The sequence below is a fragment of the Gymnoscopelus braueri genome (genome assembly GCF_963280865.1).
Source record: "Gymnoscopelus braueri genome assembly, chromosome: 18".
Lineage (NCBI taxonomy): Eukaryota > Metazoa > Chordata > Actinopteri > Myctophiformes > Myctophidae > Gymnoscopelus > Gymnoscopelus braueri.
Window position 1 is genome coordinate 44,005,323 of NC_137618.1, and position 12,501 is coordinate 44,017,823.

The following is a 12,501-nucleotide window of genomic DNA, read 5'->3' on the forward strand; positions in this document are numbered from 1 at the left end:
GGGTGAGTGTGACGTAAGTGGAAAACGAAAGTGTTGATGAGAAATAAACAGGACCGTGCGATCACAGATTAAGCAATGAAAATTCAAAAGAACGCATCAATGCGTTCTTTGGAATCCTGGCACTCAAGCGATGGATTTGAAAGAACGCATCGATGCGATCTTGGCAATCAATGTGTTAAAGAGTGTCGCACAAAAGTATAGCGATCTTGTGAGGCTAATTTTGCCTTTTCAACCGTCCTTTTCAACCTTTTTTTCCCACAGCTTTTCGTCCCAACATCGAGTCAAAATACATTAGTCAATTAATTATGCAATGTAACATAATTACATATCCCTTTTATAATGGGACATCAAACAATGGGACATCAAACATCGGTGAAGCAATTGTGAAACAATTTTTCACAAAACATTTTTGTGGAAAAAGTAGTTGGCACTTTCATTATCTGCTCATTTGTTTAGTTATGCTTTTTTTCCTTCTCTCTCTTCAAGACAAGTTCCTGTTGTGTTGTTGGTCAACTAGCTTGCATAGTATACATTACATTACAGCATCACAGTGACAGAAGATGAAAGCGCTGCTTTCAGACTCTTTTGTGGGCTCTGCTGCGGAGCAGTACAGATGCAATAGAGATAATGAAAGAAAGCATAGATAATGGGAACCACATGTGCTACGGTGCAGTAGATTACATATTCATGGCGGACCATCCCTGCAAATAAACAGCAATGGAATCTCCCCCTTTGTCTACCAGCCAAGAAAAAAAAAATAAAAAAAAGAAGAAGGAAAAAACATATATATATATAATTACCCAAGGAGAGGGCGAAACGCAACTGCAAATTTGCTACAAGACATTTCCTTCAAGACAACACCTAGCTATTTCGGTTAGGTAACAGGTGGTTGAGGCAGAGATTCGCTTCTTTGATGCTAAAACGAAAACGAAAAAAAGAATTGGACTCTTCCCAAGTTATGCACCAGGGCCGTTCGTTCGTTTCTCTTCTACGAGCGAGCGAAGGCTGGGGCCCTCTGTTCTGTTTGCGCTGATTAACTACAAATGTTGCCCTTGGCATTTCTGTTTTCCACCGAGAGGGGCTATTTCTCAAAGGAACCAAGCCATCCAGAACGTAGACTTCAACAAAAGCCTGTTTCATCCCAGCCTCTAATGCCTAAATTTACTGCCACTCTGCTCCATGCTAATCCATTTCCTGAATTCAAATGCACTCGTCAATCTACATGTCAAGAGAAGTGATTCACTTTTTATTGTGCTGGGGGGACGTGGCGGATCGTTGGAGACACGCAGATTAAACACAGCATATAGGCTGATGCACTCGTGTGTTGATGGAGAGGGGACGTACCCGCAAATTATGTGCTTCACACTGCTGGTGTTTAATTGAGACCTTTAATGTCTTCTGTTATCATTTTTATTGTGTGGGGGTTAAAATCTGTAAAAAAAAAAAACTCTAACAATACAAATTCTTTAACCACTTAAACCCTATAATCTTTGTTCAAGTCCGTGAAAAACGTATATAATCTCCGATCTGCAAGCTTAAAGATCGGCTATCGTTGGCTAATGTTCCCTCCCAGAATCAGCACCGTACTTGGTCCGCTCTACAACCAACCTCTTCACCGATAATTAGCCCGATCCATACGAGCCCACAAGACGCCACAGAGGCTTGTACTGTAGATGTACTATTTTGGGCGAATGTTTCCCTCCAGAATAGGGATGCTAGCTTTCAAAAGAAAAACAAAAAACAACACAAATGAGGACAACAACAAAAGCTGGATCCCCCAGGTGAGGTGGGGAGCCAGGTGCTATACAGTAGTACGTACCTGATGGAAGCCCAGGTAGTCCTGGATGGTGGAGGAGACGTAGAAGACCAGGCCATCGGCTGTCACCACCATCACGAAGCCATTGAGTGCCTGCACAGAGAGGACAACACATTCACTGAGTCAGGTGGACAGATAGAGGACGACTAAACACATGCACAGTACTGAGTCAAAAGTATTATAGGGATGGGACGATAATCGTTATTGTCGTTTATCGTCATAAAAAACGTTCACAATAATTTCAATTTATCGTGCAATTGTCCTCAATTGTCATACACTAGGATGAATTAGCTTTTGTTGAGCTGCAAATTCAGTACCACTTAAACCTATTATTTTTTAAACTTATTTCACTCTACACAAATCGATTCGCCCCAAAATAGCAGATCTACATGCTCACAACGCGTTGCAACGCAACACGTTGTGAGCTTGTAGATCGGCTATTTTTTGGCTAACGTTCCCCACAGAATAGGGATGCTGGGGATTCAAGTGGTTAAGAAAATTGGCATTTAAAGTTTTAAGCATATTTTGATTATCGCGATAATATCGTTAATTATTTTAATGTAATTTTCATCCCTAGTCAGGAGTGTGTGCACACATACACGTTACCAGTGGTTTTCTTACAATACTAGTACAATACTACCGTTGGTCTAGAATAGATACAGCTTTGAATGGTTTAGGCCAAAAATACATTTCTGATCTTGTACGATATCATGAACCATCCAAGATCTCTCACGTCATCTGGGAAGCTAGGTCTGCTTTCTGTGCCTATAACCAAAAATAACCATGGGGAAGCAGCATTTAGTTTTTATGCCCCACATATCTGGAGCAAACTCCCAGAAAAGTGCAGGTCTGCTGCCACTCTTACTTCTTATAAAACACTAACTAAAGCCCTTTATGTTTGCCACTGCCTTTGAGTGAGTTACTTTTATTTTGATTTATATTTTCTCTTCCGCACTGTAACTGTATCTGTTATTTTTTGCTTTATGCATCCTAATGTCATTGTATAATTGTGTTTCCTTTTCTTGTTCTGAGTACAGCACATTGAATTGCCTTGTTGTTGCCTTACAAAAAGCCTTACTTAATGCACGCAACATCCCATCATACCCGAATGTGAATTGCATGTTTGTCGAGGGGTCTCTATAGCGCACAGCCGCACACCTTCCAAAACGGCTTTAACTTTCACTTCTGCCCGGGGGGGCCATCACAATCGCGACACATTAGCACAGTCTGTCGTGCAAACTCTTATTTCCTCGTGTGACACAGCCCTGGATATAGCAACCAGGCCTGGTGGAGATCTTTTCTAGTTTTTCCTCTGCACCAATCGTTTAAATCGTTTAAAATAGCTGCTCTACATGCTCACAACACATCGCAACACAACAAAGTGTTGTGTTTGCCCCCAGAATAGGCACGCTAGTTCATGTGCGGTTAAAGCTCACATATTTGCCCAAGGATGGTATTAATAAATGACCAGATCGTAATTTTTTTGTTTTGCTCAGTCAAATTTAGTTAAAGTTATGGAGTATGTGCTTTAAAGAAAATACTTTAGCACTCAAAAGTACATGCTTATAAAAATGTATAGTTTTTTAATGAATTAAATGTAATTTTGTCCAATCTGTATGGTAGAGTATGTTAATACAATATAACTTATATATTTGGGGTGGTTGTATTTTGTCTCCCTGCTCTTCAATTGAGACATTTAGATCGTGTCAAAGGTCATGTCACCTAGACACAGGATCTGACACGTATTTTGACCTGAAAGTCAAGATTCAATTTATCCCCTGAGCAAGCAGGCAGGCTCTATTAGCTCACTGGTAAAAAAATGTTAGCACTCGTGCAGGAAACCGGGTTCAAATCTGGGAAGTGCATTGTGCAGGTTTAAGGATTCAAAAGTATAACTTAGGGCGCTCAGGTGGCTGCAGTGGTAAAGTATATCCGCCCACCACTGCAGAGGTTGTGGGTTCACGTCTAGCGTGATGCATCCGGCTTTGTCAAGCATCTATATGAACACAATTGACCCGTGTTCGGGGGAAGGGAAGCCGGGCGGCGATATCTCTCTGCATGAATTCCTACGGGCTGAGGCGGCAACTGTCCCCACAATACAGAAATGTGTGTGGGGAGGAAATAATTGGAATTGGAATTAAAACGGGGAAAAAAATAGTAAAAGAAAATGGAAAAAAAGTACAACTTAAAAAGCACACCACTGCTTATGCGTCACATAATGTGACAAAGGACAATTCAAGTCGCACATCAAACAGCTGCAGTAGGGAAAGAAATATGGACACTTTCAGCTTTTCCAGGCTTTTATCCACGTGTCATGAGATAAGACTGGGAATGCGGTTAGCGATTGACCCCTGCCTGTTAGATCAGGGGCCTTCAAACGTTTTTCAGGCTAAAGACCCCCTAGCTGAGAGAGAGAGATGAAGCAGGGACCCCCTCATTACATATTGTATAGAATTGTGTTGCAGATTAAACTTTTTCATACATTTCATAGATAGCTTCATAAACGTGTTTGACAGCACTGTCACTGAATTTTGGATGTGTATTTTCCAGACATTTAACCACTTATAAACCCTCAATACTTAGTAAACTTGACCTTTGGCTCTGTACTAGGTCTTTTTTTTTTTGCCTCTACACCAAAATTCTTCACTGAAAATAGCAGATCTACAAGCTAACAATGCATCGCACAACTTGTAGATCGGTTATTTTTGGTGAATGTTCCCCCCAGAATAGGGATGATGGGGTTCAAGTGGTAAGTGTAAAAAAAAAAAAGAGAAAATGTTCTACCATGTGGTAACTCTGAGGACCCCCCTGTTTAAATCGTTGCCGTTGTTGTTGTCGTCAATGTCAGATGCAAACCTCAAAAACCGTTTTGGACATATGAGGTTTCCACCCGACAGAGACGACGTGTGTTGACTTGTAACTGTATTGTGCTACTGTATGTATGTTTAGACAGATGCATGTGGTTTGCGTGTTCACAGACGTTACAGCAACTATGTCATTTAGATAGTTTTAATGTCTGCATGCTCTATGAACATATTTGTTTTTCTTAGCATTCAAATTACTCGACCCACTCATGCTGCTGTTGTTGAGTCCAGTCCAGTCCATCCTGCCTGTCTTAACTCCGGCCTTGCACTTCTGTAAACGTCTCCGGGATAATAAGAGCATCCGCTAAATGCCTAAAATTGTACCTCGGATGACAGAAATAACATGCACTTCTGTGTGTTGACATTATACTCCTGTGTCTATCAATTTCTACTGGAACCCTGCACCGCGTGTGTGTGTGTGTGTGTGTGTGTGTGTGTGTGTGTGTGTGTGTGTGTGTGTGTGTGTGTGTGTGTGTGTGTGTGTGTGTGTGTGGGGGTGTGTGTGTGTGTGTGTGTGTGTGTGTGTGTGTGTGTGTGTGTGTGTGTGTGTGTGTGTGTGTGTGTGTGTGTGTGTGTGTGTGTGTGCGTGCGCGTGCGTCTCTTTTTAAACATCTTTTTGCTATTTAGCTGATGTTCGTATCCAGGACAATTCCCAATGAGTGCTCATTATCTTCTCGCTGAAGGACAGAACACAGCTTGGCTGGAGTGTGTGGTGTTTGGATTTGTGAAAAAAAAAGTTGAGTGTTTTGACTTTGCAAGACAGTTTGTCCAGTACAGGCACTGAACCAGACAGAGCAGTGCGTGCGGTTGGTGTTTGTGCTTCGAGCATGTGAAAATGCCCGGGATTCGAACATTTGGATTCCCCGCATGGAAAGCCAACATCTTAACCACTGGCCTAAAGGGGGAATGGGGGAATTCCCCTTTAGGGCTAGCGGTTAACCACTTAAACCCCAGCATCGGTATTGTGGGGGAAGCTTTCGCTGAAAATAGCCGGTCGACAAGCTCACAACGCGACGCAACGCGTCGCGTTGTGAGCTTGTCGATCTGCTATTTTCAGCGAAAACAGAAAAGACACTAGTATTGAGCCCTGCGGGACTCCGGTTACCCATATGGGGTTTAAGTCGACAAGATGTCCCCCTTTATGCTAGTGATTAGTGGTCCACACGGGAAGCCAGGGTTCAATTCCCAGGGAGTTACGCAAATATGCATGTACAAGACTTTACGCCTGTGATAATGTCCGTAAGTGCGTTTTAGGTTCAATTAATTCCTGTGGGAACCTGTGCGAAGCTACTCGTTCTGCTTTTTATTATTATTACTGTTATTTAATTGTTTTCAAATAGCTGATGGTAGATGATGTTACATCCGATGTTAAAGTGGTTAAACTGATTTTGATGCTATATTAACTGATTTTGCCAAGGACCCACTGGCATCCCCCCAAGGAACCCTAGGCCTGGGGGTCCCCGGGCCAGACCCCACTTAGAGGACCAGTAAATTAGGCCAACCATTAGGCATCCTTATTCCCTATTCTGGGGCTATATATAAATATATATGGTGTCTGTCGGGTGGAAACCTCATATGTCCAAATTCACAAACGCACACACACACACACACACACACACACACACACACACACACACACTCACACTCACACTCACACTCACACTCACACTCACACTCACACACACATATATATACATTACATGCAGTAATCTCATCTTAACTTAGCCGTGACTTTCCTTTATACAGAACGTTGCTCAGCTGTACAATGACATTACAGCGTTGGTTGAGTTTAAATGGAAGTAGTACCTGGAGCAACAGATCCCCTTCAGACAAGCGTGTGGCGTCCATCCCATTTGTGTTGAGGCCGTTGTTCCCAGCGGGAAACATGACACTGCTTTTCTTCATGGTTGCTGCAGGCAACGAGAGAGAGAGAGAGAGTGAAGGAGAGAGAGATAGAGGAGGGAGAGAGGGGGGAAAAGGAGAGAGAGAGAGAGAGAGAGAGAGAGTGGGGGAAAGGGAGAGGGCAGCAGAGGTAAAAGGAGGTAGGAGAGAGAGGAAGAAGAAAAAAAGGAAAAAACAAGGACACATTAGCACGCAAAGCCGTAAAGCAATACAGCCAGTTTGGGAAGGGCTTTTCCATTCTTTTCTCCCCCCCCCCACCCCCCCCCCCCCCCTTTCTTTTGGACGCTATTCTACGTTCTGAAAACCCACCTCTCTGCCAAGTTGTTGGACTCGGTTCTGGGGTGGGTGAAAGGGGGGGTAACAACAGCCTTGATGCTTTCAGCACACATGCACACACAAACACGCACACACACACACACACACACACACACACACACACACACACACACACACACACACACACACACACACACACACACACACACACACACACACACACACACACGTTTGTATTACTATACTTAAAGTCCATTTTGATGCCAATACTTTTGTACTTTTACACTAGCACATTTTTAACACCGAACTTGTACTTCTAACAGACTATTTCTACAATAGGGTATTGATACTTTTACTTAAGTAAAACATGTGAGTACTTCTTCCATCACAAGTATAAATCATAACTCCCTAAAACCCTAACCCCCTAAAACCTCTTTAATGTGTAAACCATCCTCTTCACCAAATCTCTTCACCAAAAAATGAACGATCTACAAGCTCACACAATGTTACGTTTGTAGAGCCGCTGCTTTTGGTGAATGTTTCCCCCACTATAGGGATGCTCGTAGTGTTTAAGTTGTGATGCCTAAATGATATACTCAGTATATCGTAAATTAAAATAATTTTAACAACTCAAATCTTATATGGGAGGTCCCTGTCTGTCACAAAGGTTTTCGTGTCAAAAAGGACCCTCAAATTGATATGTATATTTGGCCGAGGTTTCCATTAAACAACGATTTGTCTTGTGAGGACCATCTCACAATGTCTGTTTCTCAATTCTATACGTGTGGGGCCATAATGGCTCTCACAAGTAATACAAGTAAATACACACACGCACACACGCACACACAAACACACACGCACACGCACACCCCTCGCTCGTCCCGTCAGAAGCCAAGAGGAGCCATAAGACCTAAAGTACTTTGTATGTGATTCCACAAGAAGAGTCTAATCCCCCTGCATCCCTCTCTCCATCCTTCTATCATCCATCCCCCTCCCACCCGCCTTTATGTCTTCATTCCTTCCCCTTGGAGCGAGCGGGCGGGCGGGCGAGCAGGGCCATACAGGGTGGGGTTAGCACGACTCGCCAGTTCAAAACAACTCGCATGACGTCATGAGAGACCGCTAGCTCTCTCGCTCTCTCGCTCGCTCTCTCTCGCTCTCCCCAGCCGTTTTGAAGCCCTGCCATCAGCTAAATGAAAATCATGGGCGCTGCGAGGAAATTCCACCCATCATGATCACAACATAAAAGCTCTCTCTCTCTCTCTTTCTCTAGGCCGATGTATAGTTTGTCGTGGGACGGTGTCACGTATCTAATATAGTCGATCTATAGGCTCACAACAAGTCGCTCTCTGGCCTATAGATTCGGGCTATTTTCAGGAAGCACCTCTCTCTCTCTCTCAGTCACACTCACTCTCTCTAACTCTCTTGAGCTTATAGATCGGCTTTTTTTGGTAGGCACCTCCCTCCCTCCCTCTCTCACTCACTCACTCACTCACTCACTCACTCACTCACTCACTCACTCACTCACTCACTCACTCACTCACTCACTCACTCACTTTCTTTCTATGCTAGCTTCTGCGTGACATAATGTTGGATATCGTTGGCTCACATCTGCAGGGGGATGCAGGCAGCGCTGGCTACACTTGTTTAGTCTGTTAGCTGTGCTAAGAAAAAAATAAGCGAGGGGGGGGTTTCTGTACCTTGTAGGTCTGCAATTATCCATTAAGATGACACCATTTCTGTCTACTCACTCTGCGTCTCAGTGGTGGCCTGTGGACAGTTCAGAAATTGATTCCAAAGCTAATAGAAACAACAGCCTTTCTCTTTCTGGAAAGTTAGCATGTTATATAGAAACCATTGTTCTTGCATGAAAAAATAAAATAAATCTGAACTGTCCACAGTAGACAGAAGTGGTGCATTAGTGAGGACCAATTACATGAAGACAGGTTGAAACCCCCCCCCCCCCCCAGGTTGAAAACCCCCCCCCCCCCTTTCTTTTGGACGCTATTCTACGTTCTGAAAACCCACCTCTCTGCCAAGTTGTTGGACTCGGTTCTGGGGTGGGTGAAAGGGGGGGTAACAACAGCCTTGATGCTTTCAGCACACATGCACACACAAACACGCACACACACACACACACACACACACACACACACACACACACACACACACACACACACACACACACACACACACACACACACACACACACACACACACACACACACACACACACACGTTTGTATTACTATACTTAAAGTCCATTTTGATGCCAATACTTTTGTACTTTTACACTAGCACATTTTTAACACCGAACTTGTACTTCTAACAGACTATTTCTACAATAGGGTATTGATACTTTTACTTAAGTAAAACATGTGAGTACTTCTTCCATCACAAGTATAAATCATAACTCCCTAAAACCCTAACCCCCTAAAACCTCTTTAATGTGTAAACCATCCTCTTCACCAAATCTCTTCACCAAAAAATGAACGATCTACAAGCTCACACAATGTTACGTTTGTAGAGCCGCTGCTTTTGGTGAATGTTTCCCCCACTATAGGGATGCTCGTAGTGTTTAAGTTGTGATGCCTAAATGATATACTCAGTATATCGTAAATTAAAATAATTTTAACAACTCAAATCTTATATGGGAGGTCCCTGTCTGTCACAAAGGTTTTCGTGTCAAAAAGGACCCTCAAATTGATATGTATATTTGGCCGAGGTTTCCATTAAACAACGATTTGTCTTGTGAGGACCATCTCACAATGTCTGTTTCTCAATTCTATACGTGTGGGGCCATAATGGCTCTCACAAGTAATACAAGTAAATACACACACGCACACACGCACACACAAACACACACGCACACGCACACCCCTCGCTCGTCCCGTCAGAAGCCAAGAGGAGCCATAAGACCTAAAGTACTTTGTATGTGATTCCACAAGAAGAGTCTAATCCCCCTGCATCCCTCTCTCCATCCTTCTATCATCCATCCCCCTCCCACCCGCCTTTATGTCTTCATTCCTTCCCCTTGGAGCGAGCGGGCGGGCGGGCGAGCAGGGCCATACAGGGTGGGGTTAGCACGACTCGCCAGTTCAAAACAACTCGCATGACGTCATGAGAGACCGCTAGCTCTCTCGCTCTCTCGCTCGCTCTCTCTCGCTCTCCCCAGCCGTTTTGAAGCCCTGCCATCAGCTAAATGAAAATCATGGGCGCTGCGAGGAAATTCCACCCATCATGATCACAACATAAAAGCTCTCTCTCTCTCTCTTTCTCTAGGCCGATGTATAGTTTGTCGTGGGACGGTGTCACGTATCTAATATAGTCGATCTATAGGCTCACAACAAGTCGCTCTCTGGCCTATAGATTCGGGCTATTTTCAGGAAGCACCTCTCTCTCTCTCTCAGTCACACTCACTCTCTCTAACTCTCTTGAGCTTATAGATCGGCTTTTTTTGGTAGGCACCTCCCTCCCTCCCTCTCTCACTCACTCACTCACTCACTCACTCACTCACTCACTCACTCACTCACTCACTCACTCACTCACTCACTCACTCACTTTCTTTCTATGCTAGCTTCTGCGTGACATAATGTTGGATATCGTTGGCTCACATCTGCAGGGGGATGCAGGCAGCGCTGGCTACACTTGTTTAGTCTGTTAGCTGTGCTAAGAAAAAAATAAGCGATTTTAAAATTAAAAGTGTGTCCCTGACTGTGTTTCTGTTTGATAGAAACATGCCAACATGGTCGCGTTCGGAGCACAGTGGAAACAGATGAGAGCCGCTGTGGCGCTGAAACCTTGTATCTCCATATTTCTTTTTATGTTTTGTTGCCCTACTTCATCATACAACAGCAACAGCTGTGACAATAGAAAAGCTTATCACGAGGCGTTGTGAGCATGCAGATCTGCTATTTTCACTATCTAAAAAGTGGTAAAGTGGCGCAGTGGTAACTTTACCTGTGGTGGTGGGCACTTGCCTGCCCACCACCACGGAGGTTGTGGGTTCGAAACCGCCGTGGTGCATCCGGCTTTGTCGAGCGTCTATCTACACATCGAACACAAATGGGTGATATTTATCACTGCACGCAATCCTACAGGCATGGGACGGCACCTGTCGGCAGGGAGTGTTGGGTCGGAGGAGTACTATAGGCTGTAAGGCTCTACGTCCTCCCGGTAGGGGCTCCTCACTGGCAGGTGAGTCAGTAGGATACAGCAGCAGTGACAAAACACACATTTGTGAGGGGAGGGGAGGGATCAATTGGCATGACGACAAAATTGGGGAGAAAAATAAACTAAACAACAAAACCGTAACGTTTTAGACATATGAGGTTTCCACCCGACAGCAACGATTTATGAAGCTGCCAGCTTCCAGGATGTTCTTTGGAATATTAACGAGGTACATTTTGTAATGCGTTTTATAACGGCGTGCCATGCTAGCTGGACTGAGACAAAAAAGGATCCATGTTTTATTGCAGCTTGCCTGCAGAGCAACAAAAACAAGTTATGAACCAGAGTTTATGCTACATCAAAGAAATTACACAATGGTAACACAATAGCAGATTAAACAACATATTTAAAAAAAGAAAGGAGAAAGAAAATATCCCGTTTTTTGTTTCATGTTTAAGAATTTTGACTGCAACGTTTTGTTGGCTTTTGAGGTTGATGTTAGGCTGATGTTCGTCACATCTCTGACATGCTACTGGCACGGCCAGTAACACAAATGTTAGCATTCCTGCTAATCAATCTCAGACAGCAATGCAGCCAGTAACACAGAGTTATACCATCCTTAAACAAACCTCATAACTGCTTTTGTTCCACTGGAATGAAGAGCTAAGAACACCAGCAACTATTCAGCGCTCATCACTGTTTTAGTTGTTTAGGTGAAGAATATACTTTTGTGGCACCACTTCACCCATTTATTTTCAACCTGTCTTCATGTAATTGGTCCTCACTAATGCACCACTTCTGTCTACTGTGGACAGTTCAGATTTATTTTATTTTTTCATGCAAGAACAATGGTTTCTATATAACATGCTAACTTTCCAGAAAGAGAAAGGCTGTTGTTTCTATTAGCTTTGGAATCAATTTCTGAACTGTCCACAGGCCACCACTGAGACGCAGAGTGAGTAGACAGAAATGGTGTCATCTTAATGGATAATTGCAGACCTACAAGGTACAGAAACCATCATACATGTGACCTCTTGAAAGGCATGAAACTTTGACTTTCCAAACCGAAAAGCATGGGACAGTAGATTATTTGACACTTTTTGAGTCAATTTTTGGCAGCATTTACTGTCCATGCCAGGAATTCTTTGAGGTCCCTTGTTGTTATATCTCACTAGACAATGTGACTTCACTTCACGTGCACCTGCCCATGCATGGTGGTACTTCTGGCATCTATAGAGGCAACAAGACAAGTCTAATCTTTTCTTTCAGATAATTATGGCACTTATTGTGTTGCCTTCAGCAGCACACTGCAGTCATTCTAAATGACTGTTCCAGCGTCTGTCTGTTTAAGAGCACGTCATCATGCAAAGAGCTCGTTTTGAGGGGCTTATATGTTGCTATAGTTCAAAAATAGCAGATCTACAAGCTCACAGCGCATCACTTCATGCAGCGCTGCAAGCTTTTCTTTTTTTT

At 43.5% G+C, this 12,501-nt stretch overlaps 1 protein-coding gene across 1 annotated transcript in view; it reads right to left on the reverse strand.

The window, feature by feature from the left end:
- LOC308073442 (uncharacterized protein) overlaps positions 1–12,501 on the reverse strand; it is an 85,005-nt gene that overhangs the window by 21,820 nt on the left and 50,684 nt on the right. The window contains exons 4-5 of the mRNA XM_080412348.1: positions 6,487–6,590; positions 1,820–1,909 (exon numbers count right to left, since the gene is read on the reverse strand). Coding sequence (XP_080268474.1) covers positions 1,820–1,909; positions 6,487–6,590 — 194 coding nt within the window. The remainder of the gene's footprint in view (positions 1–1,819; positions 1,910–6,486; positions 6,591–12,501) is intronic.